At 32.2% G+C, this 23,329-nt stretch overlaps 1 protein-coding gene across 6 annotated transcripts in view; it reads left to right on the forward strand.

The window, feature by feature from the left end:
• The window catches only part of LOC142322455 (protein Wnt-5a-like), a 485,502-nt gene that overhangs the window by 452,746 nt on the left and 9,427 nt on the right, over positions 1–23,329 (forward strand). For all 6 annotated transcript variants that reach the window (XM_075361557.1, XM_075361554.1, XM_075361556.1 and 3 more), the window contains one exon: positions 22,512–22,679. In XM_075361557.1, the coding sequence (XP_075217672.1) occupies positions 22,512–22,679 (168 nt within the window). The remainder of the gene's footprint in view (positions 1–22,511; positions 22,680–23,329) is intronic.

The following is a 23,329-nucleotide window of genomic DNA, read 5'->3' on the forward strand; positions in this document are numbered from 1 at the left end:
AGGACTTGAACTCTTGACCTCCAAATCAGCTGATTTGGGAAGACGCGTTCATCACTAGACCAACCTGGCGGGTTATATCATGAGAACCTCTTCTTTTTCCTGTTTAACCTCCGGTAACTACCGTTTAGATAATTCTTCAGAGGATGAATGAGGATGATATGTATGAGTGTAAATGAAGTGTAGTCTTGTACAGTCTCATTTCGACCATTCCTGAGATGTGTGGTTAATTGAAAACCCAACCACCAAAGAACACCGGTATCCACGATCTAGTATTCAAATCCGTGTAAAACTAACTGGCTTTACTAGGACTTGAACGCTGGAGCTCTTGACTTCCAAATCAGCTGATTTGGGAAGACGCGTTAACCACTAGACCAACCCGGTTGGTTATATCATGAGAACCCAGACTGAGCGGAGTGTACAGATTCAAAGTACATTGCTAAATATTATATTACCAATCACTATAGCTTTCTGTACCTGAGTTCTTTACCCAGTTTGTATTTTAATATTAAAAATATTAATCGATTGCAGATTTGTTGTGAATTGTGAATAATAATATACGCCATATATCTAACAGTAATTCTATGTATTTACTTATCATATTTATAATATATATATATATATATATATATATATATATATATATATATATATATATATATATATAGGACGCCTTAACTGACATAAATGTTACATCCCGAGTATGAAATTAGAAGTCATTTGAAGGCGTTGTTCATTGTAGCATTCTACAGGCTATAAGTGCGAGATGTGTATGTTTTGTATATTTCGTTCTGTAAAATCATTTTATAAATTAAATTTCAGCTCTGTTTTACAAGAAGTTCAGAAGTTTAAAAGGTTTAAAAAAAATTTTCTTACTTCTGTTCCCCAGACGCTAAATGAAATGGTTCAGACATTGTTATCCTTATATTAAGACGGAAATGAAGAAATTTTTTTCTCGAAATAAAATTTACATTGGGTTACACCGTCACATAAACCAGAAGTAGATATGATCACAAACTCTCACATTCAGAGAGAATTTCATCGAAGCTCCTCAAAAATTACATACTACTTGTAATATTCCTATACAGAATATTTAATGTTAGTACACATACAAAGTTGCTCAGAAAACAGTGCCATTGTAGTAGTTAAGCATAAAACAAAAACGATCATAAGAATTCATAAACAAGAAAAAAAATTAAAATAAAACTATAATTAATAATGAAAGAATAATAACTAAAATTGAAAAAAAAATCAAATATAAGTATGACAGGTAACACTTAGTCGATGCAGTTCCATCTCAAATCACGAAAAGTCACCAAGATCCAACACGAGAAGTCGTTTTATCCTTCTGTCTTCAATATTGTCTAGAAGGTTAATAGCTAAACAGTTCACGTGTTTGTTTAGCCGCAATTTATATTACCGCTGTGTTTCTTCACGAACGTACGATAAACCTCGATATAGAAGATTTCATTCACTGTTTTGTACGAACCAAGGTTTCTCTGTGATGCTCCTCAGTAATTTGTTTTAAAATCGCTGTATAATTTCGACGTTGCCGCTGCTTGCTGTACACCAAAAGTTGGATCGCATAGGTCCAAAACGGTTTCCGGATCGTCGTGTACAATAATCGTTTGTTGGATAGCAATCTCTTACTTAGCAACCAGTACATTGCCTGAAACTTAATATCCAGTTGTTTTCTCAAATGAAGAAATTTCATTTTCTTCGGTCGAAAAATAATTGCAAAACAATTGACGAAAACAATTGTTTTTAGAAAAAATATTCTTTTATAATTATTTTATAAATTTTTTAATTTTGAAGTTAAGAGAACTTTTTAAAAAGATGTCATACTTTTTACAAGGTACTTGGAGAAATAATTCAAATCCTAGAATAGGAATAATAATTTGGTAATTAGGCTGTTAGGTAAGCTCTAGGAGCTATTTAGGACAATGGTCGCTAAACTGATTCGAGGCTCAGTTGCTGTTTGTGGCACAGACATTCGTCTAATGCTTTAGGGCGACCGAATGGGATGATGGCGGGAGAAATGCGAAGGAAACCGATTATACTAATAATAATGGCCGAAAAATGACATTAAATTACTTCAAAAATAGTCTAAATTTACAAAAAAAATTATGCTTATAAATAAATCATTGTTTGTTTTTTTTTGCAAGTAATTAACCAAGTAGTCTAAATTGTTTATATTTGTTTATTGAATATAATTTTTACACAGATATGGAATCTTGGAGAGCTGCATCAAACCAGTCAAATGTTTGAAGACAATAAAACAATTTTTACATTTATAGTCTTAATGTACCCATAACCACACAGAACCCTTTTATGTTTTATTTTATTCACTAAAGCCGTGACACTTCTCTCAATAATTCGTACCCATTGACAGAAAAACCTTCAGTAGAATTAAAAATGGCCGTGCTATTTCTTGTTTCCCCTTCTGATTCAACGATAACACTCTTTAAACCATTTCACTGGCCTATGGAAACAGGTTTGTTCTATCGAAACAAAAGTAATAATTTCTTTAAATCTCTTGAATTTCATAATTCCTCGTAAAACTGGACTGAAATTGAATTTATAAAACGTAATGTATAAAATATAGAGAGCTGAAATTTAATCCATCGGGTTGATCTAGTGTTGAACGCGTGTTCCCAAATCAGCTGATTTGGAAGTCAAGAGTTCTAGCGTTCAAGTCTTAGTAAAGACAGTTACTTTTATACGAATTTGAATACTAGATCGTGGAAACCGGTGTTCTTTGGTGAATGGGTTTCAATTAACCACACGTCTCAGGAATGGTTGAACCGAGACAGTACAAGACTACACTTCATTTACACTTATACATATCATCCTCATTCCTCCTCCGAAATAATACCTGAACGGTAATTCCCGGAGGCTAAACAGAAAAAGAAAGGACTGAAAGTTAATAGAAAATACTCGGATATATGAAAATATCTGTTCCATAGGAATATTTTTCTTCCTAAGTCGCTTGAGCGATGTGCTCTCAAAATCAAAACGAAAAGGCTACTAAAAATCAAGTACTTCTTTTTCAAAGTAGCACGATAGGTTTTATTACAGTTACTGAACGTTAATAATTGAATTAAAGAACAAACTTTAAAACGATCCGTTAATTTAATCTTTCTTATGGCGTCATATTGATTTGGCTTTAAACACAGGCTTCACCTTACATTTTACATACTATAGTCACACAATTGCATTACACCTTTACTTGACCTTTCATGAATATGCAGGCATAGCAGGATAATGTTGCTCTAAAATCACGAAATTTATGCTTGAACCGCATCAGATTTTATTTTATGTATTAATGTTTATATGTCAGAACAAAATATAAATAAATAACGCGAAATATTCTAGCCGCTTACATCGTTGCTGATGAGATTTTAGTTTATAATCCGTTTTATATAACTGTAAAAATTTAACTTGTCCTTTTACTTTACCTTCTAATAGGTTAACTTATAGATTTTATTTGTTAACTAAAATTTGTTTTTAATAAACTTTATATTGCTGCTGAGGGTAATAAATAAAAATTTATTAACACACCCGATTAATTGCCTAACAACTAACTACTCGTTAGAAAATTTGAAATTTCGGAGTTATTTTCAGTTATCACAAGTAGTTTTGACACTTTTACAGATTTTTTTTTGTTCGTTTTGAAACACTTAATACGCCTACACTAATAAAACATTAATATGACAAGAATAAAGTATTTAAAATCAACATTTAAATAGCTTCTAAATAAGTGCTGCGGAAAGGAAAAATAATACTATCTCTACTGTCTATTGTGGGAAGTCGCTCATTAGACACACGTCGGCTAATTCGTTTTCTTGCGACTGTTAATTCTATGTCGTCGCACTGGTGCGAAATATTTTACCAAATATTTATTATTTAATATAATATTAAATAGATGTCATCAAACGATTTATTTTAACAACGAGAATAAATTTAATAGAATACCGACCGTTATACAGCAATACAATAAAGGATAATGGACTACTGAATGAATGTATATTAGGTGCCATAAAGTAACGGTTGTAGGTCATGACCTGTCATAAATTATTCCCGAAATAGCTCAGCCAATCTCAGAAATGTTATTTTACTACCTTACCTATTTTCTTTTATAAAAATTAATTTAAGACATTTGTCTTTACCTTCATCGCTTTAATATACGTTTTTAACTATTCTGTTTCCCGACGTAGTCTCGTTTAGAAAAAAAAGAGCTGACAACCAACTTGTAATATTTTGTAATATTAGTTATTTATTCTTATATAGAGAAAAAAATAATGATACATGAAAAAGGTTTCCTAAGATTTCATTTATGGCGTGGGAATAATTTATGATGTTTTATTGTAAAATTATCCATATAAAATAAACCAAACAAATTTGGAAAATTCAAAAAATCTGTATTTTTCTCTGCTCTCCCACTTGCAAAATCATCTTCTAACAAAATCTTTTTTATTTTTCTATGTTTAGTACGTTAAATAGAAAAAAAAATTGCACAGAAAAAATTAAAGTAAATAAAATGTATTTTTTGGCGGTGGTAGTGAATTATGATGAAATTTTGAAATATTGTTATTAAAACTTTATTATTTAAATGTTAATAATAGTAAAAGTTTAAATAAACCAAAATTAATTTTCAAAAATTCAAAAAATCGATATTTTTATACCTTGATCGATTCGGCCACCCAAAATGTTTCCCTCAAAGTATTTATCTGGGTTAATTGCACTATTACTATAGGAAGACATAAAAAAATCAGTTAAAAAATATGAAATAAATAAAAAGATAGCTTTTTCGATTTTTGGGGAATAAAAAAATTTTGAGGAAACGTTTTTTCAAAAATGGTAAGAAGCATGCACACTTGTACTGTGAGCTTAATAAACTAAGGTTATGTTTGCACCCCAAAAAGCTATCTACTCCCACCCCTTGGACATATCAATCCCAGCAGAATTTTACCATCAAATTGCCCTATATACACTAGTCTTTATACCAAATTTCAACAATATCTGTTATTCGATCAAAAGTTATTAAGCTTCAAATACGTCAACACACGTGCATACGTACGTACGAGTAGTACTCCTACTTTTTTTTTGAGTTCAATGGGTCATGAAATATCAAGAAATGTAAAAAATTCCACTTTTTTATTGATTTATCATACTTTTCCTTCTTGCAGCATAACTCTAGAACTACTCGTATGATAACAGAAAAGTAAAAATTAAAAAAGGTTCTGTTAGATAGTTTGAATAATCAGTAATTAAAGAAAAATTATTCGGTGTCACTATTTAGGAACGGACATATATGAAAATTATTTAACTTTTTGAAACATTTTAATATGATATTAATATATTAAAAATATTTAAATATATAGATTTTTAATTATGAAACGTTTTTATTTATTAGAGGTTTCCTTGTATAATTTCTCCAGATTTAATCATTTTTTCAGAATTTTTGTCCATTTGCAATTTTTGTCTACAGTTAAGAAATATGTGGTTTCATCACGATGGAGATCTAGCAGTCAGTTGGTATCAGATTTCCTGCATGAAACTTGGCATCCATGAAAAATGAATAGGCCACAGAGGGCCAGTGCCCTAGCCTGCTTGATCAGCCGACTTAAACCGTTTTGACGTCTACCTGTTGGGCCGTTTGAAACATATTATTGTTTATTTAACTCAACATTGAGGATCTTCAGCAAAGGATCCAAAATGAATTTCAAGAAAGTAGGAATTGTCCCGGAATTTTTTAACCGTTAAGACACTCTCTCAGAAAAAACTGGAGACTAGTGTAATTTCTAATGATGGACCCCTTTAAACATCTCTGATAACTTTTAACAATTGTTAACTGTTTAAGTACACCTAATGTTGTACAATAATTAACCTAAGATTATTACAGGTTGTTTTTTTTTAATTATTAGATCTATTATTGTGAAAAAAATTATTACTTAATTTGATATTAATTTACAATACTAGAATTAACAATAAATAAAAACAATTAACATTTAATCGAATTGAACGTAAAGTGGAGGACATGAAAACAGACACAAAATTACATCAATTTTCTGCCGTAACTCGGCTATTTATTAACCGATTTTAAAAAATAAAATGTCATTTTGTTCAAAATAAAGGGCTTAATATTTTAGCAAAACATAAATTTTGATAAAACTAATATTTACGGAGATATAACGGGTTGAGAAATAATCATGGTCGCCAATTTGTAATTTGGGAATTAATTCCAGATTTTTTCTAATTTTAAAATTTTTACTAAAACGCTAACCAAATATTAATGAGATTTCTCTATCCGAACTTGAGATATAAAGTTTTATATAAAAATAACAAAATGGCAGACGGGGGAGAACGAAGGAGAAATCGCCATTTGTCCTAGGTTATTTTTTGTTTAATTTTATACGTAGAATCCGAAAAAGTATAGCCAGCCCACCGTTTTAGAAACATTCTGTATATATACTATTATATAAAGAAGAAAAGGGTTTTTGTTTGTTCGGGATAAACAAAAACTACTCGATCAATAATCGCTACCAAATTTTTACCCCGTGTTTCTTGGTATAACTGAAAAGGTTTTTAGATATATTTCATCTCGAAGAACCAACCGACCGGTTGCTTTCAAATTTTCAGGATGCATTCTTATTATACCATGAAAGGTTTTAAGCCACAGATCGAGGCCCTAATTTCTCTTGAAAGTTAAAATGTTAAAAATATTCATTATTTCTCACCTCCAAAGAGGGTGAAGTAAATTAAAAATATTCCTTAAGGAAAAAAGGGATTAGTCTTTTTAATTAATTATTATATTTCTGGCAAAGAAATAAGTTATGAATTTTTCGTCGTCAAAGGTGGGTGTACTTTAGTTACCGTAGTTACTATTATTCTGTCTTTTGTAATTTAGTTTCTTTTTCAGGTTTCTATAAAGCCTGAAGAATACTTAATTGTTATCAGTTTTATTCTGACAATCATGAGGATAACGAACAGTGCAGGGGTCCAAGAGGTGGAGCTCTCTGGGTAGATGGGAATGGCGACCTGAGCGAGATATCGAATCCGCCATCCCCCTGCGACACGATAATGGAGAGCGAAGCGAGCTCTATAGCCTTTGGATAAACCTCGTGGCCCCGGGAGGCCCCGAGGAGCCGCTGAGTAGGCTCCGGGTTCGCCTGGGCCCTGAGGGTCTAGGTTCGGACTAGACGGGCCGGCTAATATAAATACATATATATATATGTCTAAATAAATTTAAAAAAGTAAAAAAAATTGTATTATACACAAATACTATTTATAAAATTGTTACCGTCACCCGCACGTTCTTTAATTATTCTATATTAGTAATTATCCTATATTATAAAGCAATGTTTGTCACCCAGATGCGTAAGCGCTCAAAATGCGCTCGTTTGAAAATCAAGTGCGAATTTCGAAAACCGTGCCCAGAAGTTTCCGATTTCGACCGCTAGATGGCGAACTCGATTTCTTTTTTTTTGGCAGTCGTGTATTTTAATTTTGGTCACATTTAAAACTTGTTACTAATAACATAAGACGTAATGACCCAATTTTAATACGACTTTCACGGTTGAAAATCTCTATAATTTTGATATAAATTGCTGTAGAGAAGAATGATATGCTATAGGCCCGTAATTTTTCAAAAATATAACTTAGATATGTCGCCTTATTCTTAACTAAAAATATTTTTCTGCCATTTTGTCGCTTATTTTTCATTCTATCACAAAATTTCTAAGAATGAAATTTATAGTGTGTTTACGAATATAACAAAAAATAACTTTTGACTAAACGAAATTTTTTAAACGTCGATCAGGGTTTTACTCTTATCTTGGCCATTTTTTTCGTTTATTTTTTAATTCTATGAAATTTTCACCGGAAAACGTGGAGAGCACTTTTTGTCTCACAATTTTTTTTTTTGTTGTATTTTTAATTACAATTTTCTTACCCTTTCTTGATAAAAAATATTTTTTCACATATCCTTCCTTTTTGTGTTGATCAGAAATTTTCAATAAAATCAAACTGTAACAGTTTCTCTAAACCTTAATTTACATTCGAAATTTAAAAAGTTGAAATATTATTGTTTTTTAATCGATGTAGGTTTTTAAGTTTATTTTATTATTGTAAATAAATATTTCTGTAGAAATGATACATTCCATTATGTATAAGGTATATTTTTTAAAAGAAAGAAGTGGTATTTTTCGAATTTTACAAAAAGAACCATTAGAATTAATGACCAAAATTTGTATTCTTTCGAACATGATTAATATATTATGAAAGGTTGAAATCCTTTATCGGTTTAAACTTGATCCACAACTACGCGTAGGTCATTGATGCGTGTACGTTAATTAACAATTGAAGCATAAACTAAAATCTGACAGGCGAATAATCTTTAAGCTCTTTTAATACTTTTCGTAGAAGATTTTATTTCACCGGATATCAACTCAGGCTGTATAAAAAAAAAAATTAAAATACTTCATTAAAGTGTCTGTTATAATTAATTATTTTTATATTTTAGTTTATTTCATCATGCCACTAAATGTTTTACATAATTAGGCGCGCGCGCGCACACACACACACAGAAAACATGATTACGCAAGAATGTATGTATATGATTGCATACGGTAGAGTAGGCATCTTTGAAACCCATTAAGTTTACTACTTCCTTAGACAAAGAATCTGTCTCAAATGTCATGTTCCGCAAGGGTTTTAATGCTCAGTCATATATTGATATAAATTTTAAATATCAATTTTCACTAGCCTATACACATACGCTACTCTTTTTAAAAGTCTGTACGTAAAAATTATTAAAACATTAATAATTATAATTAACCGCCTATTAAACTCGACAAATTTTTGACTAATTTTTTGAAGTAATGTATTTCAAGTAACAGTTGTTTAAGTCAGGAATTGTTATGTTTTGTAATCTGCAAAACTGGTATATTCGTTCTAATAAACTAAATAATAAAATACAGTAAAACTTGGTTATAACGAGATTTAATGGCCGATCAAATATGCTCGTTACAGCCGAGTGCTCGGTACTTCCGACTTGCTAATTCATAACCGTAAATTTTTACACAGTCATTATCTATTATAATACAAAAAAATATACTGTATACCTAAGAAGAAGCTGTTTTAAAATAAAATATGGATTTGTTTTGTATTTTAGACAAACAAATAAAATTTAGATGTAGTACAATTCTTAGAAGCTTCGTTTTGCTTTTATCCAAAACTGTTAGCGTTCAATGAATTAGCAAAAAAATGATAATAAGTGTGCAGTAAAACTTACTAAAATCATCGAGGTAAGTAACAAATGAACACAGCACAAAATTTCTATGTCACACGTTTTTACGTACAAACTGTATTTATTAAATCTAAAAAATCATTCTAATCTATTTTTTCTTCCTTCTAACAGAATACGTCAAAACTTAATTGCGCGTACAAACTAATTAGCTTTAAAATAATCGTTTATTTTCGTTTTTTAATAATCTTATACCTGTAATCATCAAAACAATTTTGTAGTTTATTCAAGTACTCCGCAAATTCATCACTTACATTATTAGTCTCACTAAGTTCCATTCATTTTTTAAAACAGTTTTAGGAGTCAATCATGATACGACTGGGAGAGTAGTAGATTCATCTTCGTTTTCAGTTTCAGCTTCGCTATCACCTACACGACTACGAGTTACCTTAGTAATAATGTCTTCATCAGTCGGAATTTCTGTAGTATGTACGTCGCCATCGGCTGTTGCGTAGCCATCTATTGAGTATTGAAAGGCTTGAAAGGCTGATTTTTTGTCGAGTTAAGAGTTTGAATTCATTCTGAGAGCGGTATACGAGGTCTGTTCAAAAAATACGTAGACTAACGTCATAAAACAAAATGTACTTTATTTAGAAGTTACTTGTCTGGGTCCTCTTCAAAGTCCTGTCCTCCCCGACGCACACACTTATCCCAACGGTGTTTCCACTTTTTGAATTAGTCCTGGAACGCTTCTTTTGTGATGTTCTTCAGCTCCTTCGTCGCATTTGCCTCGATCTCGGGAATCGTCTCAAATTCTTTTTCTTTCAAAGGTCTTTTGAGTTTGAGGAACAAGAAGAAGTCACAAGGAGCGAGATAAGATGAGTAAGGTGGATGAAGAAGAACAATGATCGAGTGCTTGGCCGAAAACTCACGAGTTCTGAGGGCTGAATGGGCTAGAGCGTTGTCAAGATGATAAAACCAGTAACCACTCGCGTAAAATCATCTCGAAATCTCCTAACATGATCTAACTGATATCCCACACTCTCCAGCAAACTCTCTGATGGTCAGACGTCCATTTGCCCGAACCAGGGTGTTGATTTTGTCTACGTGTGAGTCGTCAGTTGACGTGGAAAGACGTCCAGGACGCTCAACGTCTTCAATCGACTGACGACAATCTTTAAAACGTTCATGCCACTTAAAACAGGTCGCACGCTTCATAGCAACGTCGCCGTAAGCCGTCTTGAGCATAGCAAAAGTTTCACTCGCAGATTTTCCGAGTTTAACACAAAATTTCACAGCAAATCTTTGCTCGTTCAAGTCACTCACTCTATAATCTGCCAAACGAAAAAACACATTTCACAAACAACCGTGTAGCTAAGCAACCAATAATGATATTTGCAATCAAAAAACTGCGTTGTAATCAGCCGATCTGTACTAACATGGCGACGCCAAGCGGATTTGACTGGAACCAACTGGATCCGAGGAATTCAAACAGTCTACGCATGATGAAAGTAACAAGGTGTAGCATTGCGCACAGTATTCGGCGCGCATGCGTATACGCTCGTACCAAAATCTCATTTTCTACCGGGTTTTTTGAACATATAAATAAGGGATTTTGGGACAAAAGTTTTTAGTTGTACAAAAATTTTACAAAATTTTAAATACATGATAATGATTAAACGAGCTAACAATCGAATATTTATAAAATATAATAAATTTTTTATTTTTAATAATCCTTAATAAAAATAAATATTTTATACAAGTCTACTGATTCTTAAGAGTATTGAAATTGATTGTTAATTAAGATAAAATTCAAAATAATGAATGAAAACCTAAACAAACAAACAGGGGACACATCTTATGAAGTGCAACTTCAAAATTTTATTACTAAAGATCTGATATTATTTATTTTGGTCAATCTTCGGAATTTATGATTTTTTAGTTTAATTAAAAATATTATCACAAAACAATTTTTGAAAGAAATTGCTTTTAATAATCTAATTTACGCGGGAAAATGAGATATTACTTATTTTTTTACGGATACCAAAATGAATATTACTTTATAATACTGAAATAAAAATAAAATAAAAAGTTGTTGTTAGTGAAAAATAATTTTATATTCAATAAACATATTTTTCTAATGAGTCAAATGAAATGCAAGTGATTTTCTAGGTAAACCATTTTAAACCGCGTGTAATAAAGAGAACAATTGTTCTGCATTCAGGTTTGATATCTTAATCCGTTTTTTTTTTACAACTCTGACTCATTTTTTACCTGGACAAAGCAGAAAATAATTTTCTCTCTGAAGACACAATTCAGTTTTAGCTTTTACACGGATAGTTTGTCTCTGAATTTTCTCGATTTTATAACTACTCGCTTTTAAGCAGTGTTTTTTTTATACAAATTTATTCTGATACAAATGTAAATATGCCGTCGTGTTATTTCCCCAATTGTTTGAGCAGAACTGATTCGCCAGCGAAAAAGAACGTGAAATATTTTCCGTTCCCGGAGAATGAAGCATTACAAAGTGTGTGGCTACAAAAATGCGGAAAATCACGTGATACTATAAAAATTGAACATGGTAAGTTCAAAAGTATGTTTTATATCTGAATTTAAATTTTGATGAAATAAATATGATTAAATTTCGAATTAAAATGCCTGTATGGGAAAAATGAAAAGAATATATTACTGGCTAATCGATCAACGGAATGAAATTTTCTCTGAACTTATTGACTTCATCTTCAATTATTATTAAATTTTAAGTTCTAAAATTAATTAATCTAAATTTTTTTTTTTTTTTGTCTTCAGTCATTTGACTGGTTTGATGCAGCTCTCCAAGATTCCCTATCTAGTGCTAGTCGTTTCATTTCAGTATACCCTCTACATCCTACATCCCCAACAATTTGTTTTACATACTCCAAACGTGGCCTGCCTACACAATTTTTCCCTTCTACCTGTCCTTCCAATATTAAAGCGACTATTCCAGGATGCCTTAGTATGTGGCCTATAAGTCTGTCTCTTCTTTTAACTATATTTTTCCAAATGCTTCTTTCTTCATCTATTTGCCGCAATACCTCTTCATTTGTCACTTTATCCACCCATCTGATTTTTAACATTCTCCTATAGCACCGCATTTCAAAAGCTTCTAATCTTTTCTTCTCAGATACTCCGATCGTCCAAGTTTCACTTCCATATAAAGCGACACTCCAAACATACACTTTCAAAAATCTTTTCCTGACATTTAAATTAATTTTTGATGTAAACAAATTATATTTCTTACTGAAGGCTCGTTTAGCTTGTGCTATTCGGCATTTTATATCGCTCCTGCTTCGTCCATCTTTAGTAATTTTACTTCCTAAATAACAAAATTCTTCTACCTCCATAATCTTTTCTCCTCCTATTTTCACATTCAGTGGTCCATCTTTGTTATTTCTACTACATTTTCAATATTCTACTACATTTAATCATTTCATAATTCTACTACATTTAATCTAAAAAATTATATGATTTATACAAATAGATGAATTGTCCCCTCCCCCTTGATAATTCTGCCTTTAATCACATTGATATTTTGCTTCTGTTTGTGCGCCAACCGCATAAACGAATTTAAACATCATGGCGGGAAAAGGATTTTGGGACGAGCCACTGCGCAACTCTGGGAGTGCGACACCTTGTTACTTTCATCATGAGTCTACGTATTTCTTAAACAGACCTCGTTTCGTCTTCACCATGGTAATCTTCCGTCAAAATAAACCGTGAAATGCGACCGGATTTCTTAAAACTGTTTCGAATTGTAGCTTATGATACGTTAGACCAAGATCGCTTTATAAATTTGATAGCGTCTAAAACCGTCATTTGAATTCTTTTTTCGTCCATGTTCTCAATAATTTTTAAAACCATTAACCGCTTGTAATGAACTTTAAAACTGCGACTAACTCTCTGATCCATCTACAGTTTTTCTGTGGTATTACGCGGTAAAAACACAAGATTTATATTTTTTAAGGTGTGCAGTGACAAATGAGCGGGGTAATTATCTATCAATAATAGATTTTTTATTTTTTTGCAATTACAAATCCCATTTATAAATTTCTTGTTTGACAATCATTGAAGTTATCCACGCTTCAGAATTAAACACGTAATCGACGGAAAGTTTTTTTACATTCTTAAAAAATCTTGGATTTCTTGATTTTCCTATCACTAAAAGTTTCCGTTTTTCTGTTCCAATCGAATTTGAGCATAACAAAATCGTTAGCCTGACCTTTGACTGTTTCCCACCAATACATTTTTCACCTTTATATTTAAAAGATTTGTCGGGGGCTAATTTATAAAACAAACCGGTTTCATCGGCATTAAAAATGTTCTCTTCATTATAACCCGATTTAATAAGTAGCCCATTATCATTCACCCGATTGCTCACAGTTGATCTATCTACGCCGTTAGCTTCCCCAGTAATTTTTGAAAAAACCATCTGATGTCTGTTTTTAAAACGGTCTAATCATCCGTTGCTACAAACGAAATCTGCGTAGTCGAGATTTATAGCGAATTATTCAGACCGCATTTTTAAAACTGGACCACTGTTAGGTACATTTTTACTTCTTTTCACTTTAAACAGTGATAAGAGGGTGGTATCTAAGTCGTCTTTGTCACATAGTCTAAATAATTTTGCTTGCGTGTGATTTTTTCCAAAAGCACTCGTAAGTTTCTCGCGACTCTTCCGTACTTTTGAAACTGCGGATGAAGAAAGTCCATGTTTTTTTGTAAAAATCTGAATTTGATAGGCCTCGTTCCAGTTCTTAGATAATTTGGATTTTGTCACTCACGATCAGTTGTTTCCTTTTGACGCCGTCCCACATCGTTCATTACAAATGACCGGGGTTAATAAAGTACACTTTTTTAAAAATACACTGTACATTTTTTTTTTAACAACAAACACTGAAATGAAAACGCATTCACTGACTTGATTACAATATTACTGCACTGAATTGGGCACCGGGTGTCCGATCGATCACTTTAACGCAATACTGTTTGTTTAACTGATTTTACGGTGCAGTACTGTATTTTAAAACTGAAAATTATGATTACTGAATTTACCAGCGGGGGTAGGACAGGTAAAATTTATCTTTAACCTACGCTCTTCTTCAAACTTTTACTTAAATCGTTTAAAATGTCTACAGAGTTCGATAAACCTGTTTGGGCGATTTTGACGGATAATTGTTTGGCCCCAGTCTTTCCTAAAATTTTTCAAACAGAAAAACCCGAGTAATTAAAATACTATTAACTACCAGCCTTTATTATACCGCAGTGGAACTTGTACTCTACGTACTGTATAACGTCCTGCTCCAAACCATTTGATCACCCTTCAGACCTGATCTGAACAAGCCTTAAGATAAAATGTCACAATCTTTAGGTATAAATCGTAAATGTATATTTCGTAAACGAAGAAATGGAATTTCCCTTGCGTTGAAATTATTTGGTTGTTATTTAACTTTTTTAGAATTACAGTATTTAAAAAAATTAAAATGGTCGTAATAACCAAGTTTTATGATGCGTCGATATCTCGCTGAAAGCAAATCAATTTATCATTATCATTAATGATATATAAAACCAAACAAATCCCGGAATGTTGCTCGTTACAACCGAGGTTTCATTACACGCGAGCTCTCGTTATTCGCGGGTTCCACTTACGAGGTGTGTGAGAAAAGTAATGAGATAGGTAACACTGCGAGCGATCTGGCAACGCTGTGTCTACCGGTCTGTGCTAGACCGGTTTGTTCATCCCTTCCACGTGCTCAGTACGAGTTTCAACTCCGTTCAGCCAACACATTATTTTTGACAGCGCGATGGTAAAGTTGTGTTTTTGTTGTGCATTACGAAAATGGAGCATCGGAATTTAGAGCGACGTTGTGCAATAAAGTTTTACTTTAAACTTGGGGAATCCGCGAGTGTGACCATTGAAAAGTTGAAACAGGCCTACGGGGAACATTGCTTATCAAGACCACAAGTTTTCCGCTGGCACAAATCATTTTTGGAAGGCCGAGAACACGTTGAAAATCAATCTCGCTCAGGGAGACCTTCAACTTCAAAATCTGACGAAAACGTCGACCGTGTGAGGATTCTTGAGAGATCAGACCGTCGTTTAACAATAAGGATGATGAGTGAACAGTTAAATTTAAACACTTTTACCGTACATCAAATTTTGACAAACGATTTGGACACGTGAAAGATTTGTGCGAAATCCGTGCCGAAAAACTTCACAACGGAACAGAAGGACGATCGAAGAAACGTGTGCGTTGATCTTCTTGAGAGGATTGACAATGACCAAGAATTCTTCAATCGTGTGATCACAGGTGATGAATCCTGAATATTTGAGTACGATCCTGAAACAAGGCGGCAAAGCGAAGAGTGGCACACTCCATCATCTCCTCGATCGAAAAAATGTCGAATGAGCAAATAAAAGATCAAAACCGTGCTGATTTGCTTTTTTGACAGTAGGGGTTTCATGCATAAAGAATTTCTTCCTTCAGGACAAACTGTCAACCAAGTGTTTTACAAAGGTATCCTTGAAAGGCTCAGGAAAAGGGTGATTCGCGTGAAAGGAGACATTGCAGACAAGTGGATGCTTCTTCATGACAATGTCCCGTGTCACACAGCCATTTCCATCAGGGAAATTTTGACTTCAAAACGCATTCCTACGGTTCCTCAACCCCCCTATTCACCTGATTGTCCTTGTGACTTTTTCCTTTTCCCGAAATTGAAACACGTTTTAAAAGGACGTCATTTTGGAACTCTGGAGAACATTCAATAGATTGTGACCGACCAGTTAAAAGCACTACCAGTTGAAGCCTTCCAGCGCTGCTACCAGGAATGGGAACAACTACTCCGCCGGTATAGCTGCTTAAGGGAACTACTTTGAAGGGGATAATATTGTTGTTTGAGAAAAATAAAAATTTTTGTAAGTAAAAAGTCAGTCACTTTTCTCACACACCTCGTGTATAAAAATGAAAAATTGCAGTAACTTATTACGAAATATTTGTAAAAAAAGTCAATAATTCAGATTAAATAATATGATTAATAATACGAACGATGAACAGTAACTCCCGTATGAAAATTGCTAGATAAACTATAAGACTGTGAGCAACATCCACAATATAGAATAATACTCAATGCGTAACGTGATAGTTACAGTTATTTCTCTCCGCAGCTGTTAAGTACAACTTATCTATTTTTTTTCAAATACCTGTTCCTTTCGTAAAAATTGTTATTTTTTTAACGCCTGAATTGATCAAAAGCAACGGCAAAAAATTGTTATCGTGCATTTAATGTGGAATGTGTTATCAGGCTCTCGTAGAACGTGATTTAGACAGCGACTCAAAATTTACTACACGAAAAATAGCGTTAAAGAGTACGATATACATTCCTTTTATGCTTTACTGCTATCCCAATATCTGGAAAAATTTATACTCGTTCTGGAAGTTTATATATGTATATATTTATACATATAAAAACAAACACATCGGTACAAGAATCATTCAGATCAGCCTAGAGGTTTTTAAGTTTAACGAAAATATAATTATAAATTCATACGGACATTATGATTTATATATTATAAAGATACGCTTTGTACTGATTTTATTTGGAGTATAAATAGGTACTTATAAATTAAAGAATTATGTAAGATGTGCATCAGGTAATGAATGCATCTGATAAAGAGTTATTAACTAATTACGTTATTTTACCGACTGATATTATCTCAGTTTTAATGGATTATGCTTCTAACAACCGAAAAAGAAAGTATCACGCTAATGGAAAATACCACCCACATTCTGTCACTTTTATTTTCATTAATCATTTACGTTATCAAACAAATAAACTTGAATACCCGTTGAGATACAAACATTGAATTAAGGAGTCGTATTTAATTATATCTGCTTTTATGAATGTGTCTGAATCTTCAGTACTAGAAACAAATTGTTTTTTTTTTATTTGCTTATATTTATTTTCTAGTTGATGTCCGTACAATTTATTATCATAATACGAGTAAAAAATAAAGGTGTATTCCTTATAAATTATCTTAGGATGTTGTATTAATCTTTTTATTATTCTATCTTTGCTGTGTCGTCCATTAATTTTTAAACGTACAAAACGGTTTAATTTTTATCGTTTCTTGCCATATGTATTTATATTGTTTGGATTTTATAGAAATAATATTACATACCGGTTTTACCAAATGTATCTGTGGACCTAAATAAAAGCCCTCTAGATCTCAGCCAGCAAAATACGACTTAACTTTTTTTTTGATATTGTAAGTAGTGAAACCGAAAGCTAACTTTGTTCACAATTTACATATCTTATTCTTAACAATATTTTCATTTATATGACCGTTGAAGCTTTAGTTCATTCGTTTGTTTCCCGGTGTGTGACAACGGTTTTAACACTCGAAGCTCGCACTTTTTGATTGAAAATGTATTTTTTCGTGCTGATTAATACATAGAGTACATGAAGGAAATGTTTCATCAAAGGTTTATAGACACTGATGTTCCGCATCGCAACGCTCTGCGAAACTTGAGCAGTAAGTTCCGAGATAGTGGATCTAAAGAAAAAAAAACGCGCCCAAGTCCGGAAGACCATCCATCCTGACTGAGGAAAAGACGGATATTACTGATTGCATAGCTCAAAAGTCTAAAAAAAACAAGTATATCAGAGTACCGGCACAAGCATAAATCTTTAGTACGCACAAAGAATGCGTATTTAAAACCACACCGATACAAAATGACTGCAGTTCATGGGTTAAGACTGAGTCTCCTAAACGTATTGAGTATTGCCTATATGTTTGGATTATATAAATGAAAAAGGAAAAACACTCTCGGTGAAATATTTTTCAGATGAATCGTGGTTTCATTACTCGGGCCATGTTAACAGTCGGTTTTACTCTATAAATAATCCTCGTGAAATCTTGGAACAACCATTTCATTACAAACAATTTGCTGTGCTATATCACGTAACAGGAAAATCATTCAGTTTTTCAGAAGACAGTAAACTCATAGATTTATTGCAAATGAAATCGTCTATCCTTTCATCGGTGAACTAAACGAGGGAGGATCGCTGGAGCGTACTTCCAACAAGATGGAGCAACGACGTACACCTCCAGTGTTTCGCTGAATTTACTGCGCGAAGTTTACGGAATAGGCTCGATTTCAAAAGACATTTAGACACTGAGATTCCCAAATCTGACACCTACGAATTGTTGTTTACGGATAACAATAAAGGATCTGTTTGCAGTAATATTCCTCATACCTTGAATAAACAGAAAAATAACTTAACTGAATTTGTAAATGTAAATATGTTTAAACAATGTATATATTTTTTTAAAGACATTGTATCTACATTGTATCTCTTTGTTCATTAAAAACTGCGTTATCGGTTGGTATTAGATATATATTGATTTTTCGCAGCGATTCAGTACTGCAAGTCTTCGGATAAGTTTTGTTTTGGGAACGGTGAAAGTTTGTGAATTCTACGATGTTCAGGATTCAGTGTGTATTGAAAATCGGTAAAATGTATGGGTTCTGTTTCAGTGTAGGTAGGAATCATTTACAGTTATTTAGTCGCATTTCTTCCAGTTTATTCTTCTTCATCCGGATTAATTCGCTGTTACAAATGAACAAACTTTCAATATTTATTTTATTATATCTGAAATTTTCAAAGTTTACTTACTCATTATAGAGTTGCAGTATCAGAAACATCATTTCACGAGAAAAAAAAATGGAAATTTAAAGCTGTAAAAAATTACACTTTGAAATTAATTTGATGTGAATATTCATTCAGATGTATATATTTTTTTAAAAATGTATTTTGATTTTGGCTTTTGATATTTATCAAAATAGGTCAATTAATTTAATATGATATTATTTTTTTATCATATCATTAAAAGATAATATTTTTTTTTGTGTGTGAGTGGCATTCAGTTTGATTTAAAACTATCTAAAATAAACCAATTTTATACAGAAAGTACGTGTTTGGTAATCAGTTGCTTATTAAATACTAATAAAAGTTATTTCAGATGTAATTTTTAAATAATAACAAATTTCAACCGACTATTTTAAGTTAAACCGACAGTACAACGAACTTAGGTAACCATCATCTATTTGTAACTAATAAAGAGTATATGTGTACGTATTGTTTGAATACATAGAAGCATCATTTGCGTAATCAAATCCATGTATAATTTAAAAAAAATTAGATTCGAATTCAATAAACAAACGTTTCTCAAATACAAACTGTTGACCATCCGACAGACTACCTAGTCGTATTGGGTATCTTATTCCTTTCGGTACCGAGTGAATAGTATAATTTGACAACTAACCGAACAAGCGGGTGGAGTTTGCGATCAGAGCGCGGTAATTGCAGGTTGTAAATCCCACGACTCTTGAATCATCAGTACATACGTAGTAGTGATCTGTTAAAACACCAGTACAAAATTAAATAAACTGCTATTTAAAATGATTTTTCGAAACTATGGGCGATTTAAGAGACTGGTAATAAATTTTATTTTATTTTACTGAAATTTAACTTTTTTTAAATATACTTAATTGCGAAAAATATATTTTTTTATATGATTAATTCACCGTATAGGTTGAATCTTGAGACTTGTGCATAGGAATTTGAAATGGAAATGTTGTAGCGCGTGAAAAAATTCCATGTATGACCGCCATTCGAACCCGGGACCTCCAGATGAAAGACCGAGACGCTACCCCTCCGCCACGATGATGGGCGAATTTAATATAATTTTTTTTGATTTTTAAAATTAAACATATTGATTTATTTTTAAAACTCACAAAAATTGCGAAACTTAATTTTTTCTCCAGAAAAATTGTTTGTAAGTTTTTTTTAAGCTGATTTTTTTTCTGTAAACCAAAAATTTACAATCGGTTTCTCCTAATGAAACCATAAGTAAATTGTATGTTAAAAATATTACATGAGGAGGGCCATGATGATAATCCCCTCATGAAAATAGACAGTAAAAGATTATAATAAAAGAAACATGTTCATGTTAATAAATGTACTTATAATGTGTAAGATCCAATAAACACTTATTATGCCAAAAGCACCTCATTCCTCAATTACTTCTATAACTTGTACAATCTATGGACCACATGTGTTCAACACATTCAGTTTGCTCATGATGTTTTTTATCAAATATAAACACGGGTGGATAAATGAATGAATGAAAATAGCATTAAACACTAACAAACAGTAATAGCTTGACTGAATACTCTGAATGTTCTCTCATCTCGCCTCATGAATGTATGATCTATAAGATTGCTTTCTCGTATCTCCAGAATCTTTTTTTATAACTTTTTCTGTATCGTTTGAGAAAATCTGTAACAGTTTGCAATTTATAACTTACACATTGAAATCAGCTTTTTCACTACGGATTCCAACAATCATATAACTTCGTGATGTGTCAGAAATTCTGTACAGCATGATAGGAGGAGGTTTAACATGTTCCCCGGTTCAATGGTTGTGGAAGACAGCTCCATCAGTAGATGTTCATAACGTTTGGTTAGGGATAATTTGTCGCTAACATCATCTCACGACACTTTTGATGTGCGTTAAACAGGTATTGTTTGCCATTCAGAAGTGATCAGGTACAAAGATCCATGACGTCTGACTCACTTTCACTCCCTCAAATTCACCTTGTGTTGACAATGATCTAATTTGTGGTCAGTTTGCTTCGGATAACTTTCCTGGGATCCCTTGTGGAATAATATAAATCCAAATGTTCACTTGTAATTGGTGAAGAAGAATTCACAAATGCAGTTTCACAGTTGTTATCTGGACCAGCTTGAAGCCATTCCATAGCAATGGGCTAGGCAGTAGGTTATGTAGCCCAAGGTTAATCAATATTTTAAAAAATAACTTACCTATATATTAAAAATTAATCAAATCAGAGAGGATAAAATTGTTTTATGTAGTATCTGATATTAAATAACTATCCTCAATTCGACAGTGAAATTAAATTAAAAATAGACTCCATTAGGAATACTAAATATAAGATCAGTACTCGTACGCATGACTTATTTGTGTGTGTGTGTACACACACACACATCTTGGAAAGTAGAACTGAGATGAGAAACTGAGTTCATAATAGAAAAAATGGGATTAACGTAGATTATGTTAACGTACAGTAGTACAAAAAAATTAACTTCCTATGGAGTTCACTAAGCACTTCAATAACTGTTTAAAAAAAAAATGGCCACCATATTGAATCTAACCACTGAAAATATAGAAAAACAACTCGAGTGCCTGAGAAAACTCTTAATGTATTTAAATATATTTTTTTAACATTTAATTAATGAAGCTAAAATAAACTTTATTATTTTAATAAACTTTCGTCTGTTTTTTGACAGTATTGTACACTACCAAAAAACAAGTGAAAAATGAAGTCCTTTTATGCATTATTTCTGCTGATTTTATTCAAATAAATATAATCTCATAACAGCTACCTGAAATGAACAAAATTAATATAAAATAAAACTAAGTTTTTCCATAGTGGTTCATGAGAGACAACTCTTCAGACAACATTTTTCTGATGTACAGAATACTACAGGTATACTTGCTGTAACTGTGTCAGTTTTAGATGATCTGACATGATACTAAGTTACTCTTAAAAAATTAAAGAAATATTTTTTATATTTACTAACAATTCATCCAATGGCTTACTTAATCTAGAAAGTGAGACATATAGTGGCTTCCCATCATATTTCTTTTCCAAACTGGATGCGATGTTGATATCGACATGCTAATATTAGCAAAATGCATTACTATTAAAATATTATTCCCTGGTGTACGGGACATCATCAAGCAGGCCTTATTCAAATGTGATTGGCGGGCAGCAGATCGAGGGACATAGAGGTGGATCTCGGAGCACTGAGCCCCCACAATGTGGCTACAATGATGATCTGTGTTGGGAGAGTGTGGCCCAATTCATCGGTGCATTCTCAGGGCCAAGAGACCTGGATAGTCCTGAGCCAGAAGAAAACTAGATAGTGGCCTTCTCAGGCTAGGATAGGAGGACTCAGCCTGAAGTAATGTGTAAAACAGTTCTGAGCCGAGTCCTGGTAGAAAGGGAGGTGGTTTTAGTTGGTAGTCTACTGATGGTGGTTTAATACGGCACCAGTGGGAGCCCAGCTTCTACATCCCCCCCAAAAATATTATTATTTTATAATAATATAATGTTTGTTTTTAAAATTTGCATTTCTTTCAGGTGATTATCTCAAAGATAAGTACGATGGAGCTACTGAAGTGAGGGCTAATCGAAGAGGGAAACTTCAGATTCGTGATCCTCGTTTTAACCTTCCAACTCCAAATGATCTTGTTTATATCGATGAATCACCAAATTACTGTGTTAGAAATTTGACTCTTGGATCTCTTGGTAAAGATAATTCTTAAAACATCAACTACTGTTATTTCAATGTTTTTGAAAAATTTAATTTTATCTGAGTTTAGGTAAAATGTTTTTTTTTTCTAAAGTGGTATTTATTGTTTTGGTATTAAAAACTAAAAAGTACCAACCGCATCCAATTAACTATATCTGTGTTCCTAACATCTGAATTCAAATCATCCAGAGTTGGCTCAGGTGTTGTGGAATCATCATAAGTAAGAAATTCAGATTTCAACCAGAACCTATTTAGTAATTTAAAAAATTATTTCATTTAATAATTTTGAATTTTTCATGTTTTAAATATTACTGATTTATTTAATCTAAATTTTTAATAACGCAAATGCTTAAAATTTACAATAATGAGCAAAAATAAAAAAATAAACTGTCTTAAAAATATAACTGTTTAACTCATGGTATCCATTTATAAAGATAAAGAAAATCCTTAAACTGATTTAGAAAAAGAATAAGTTGTGTTAAATTAGAATAAATATATTAGAGCATTTATTAGCTGACAGTCTAGGAAAACACATGTAACGAAAATAAAATCTTGAAAAGTTAAAGATAAGATGCAAAATACACATATATTTTGTTACTTTTAGTTACTTATTTTTTTATATCTGGATATTAATAGGTTACTTGAG

This window comes from Lycorma delicatula, chromosome 3 (genome assembly GCF_047948215.1).
Source record: "Lycorma delicatula isolate Av1 chromosome 3, ASM4794821v1, whole genome shotgun sequence".
NCBI lineage: Eukaryota > Metazoa > Arthropoda > Insecta > Hemiptera > Fulgoridae > Lycorma > Lycorma delicatula.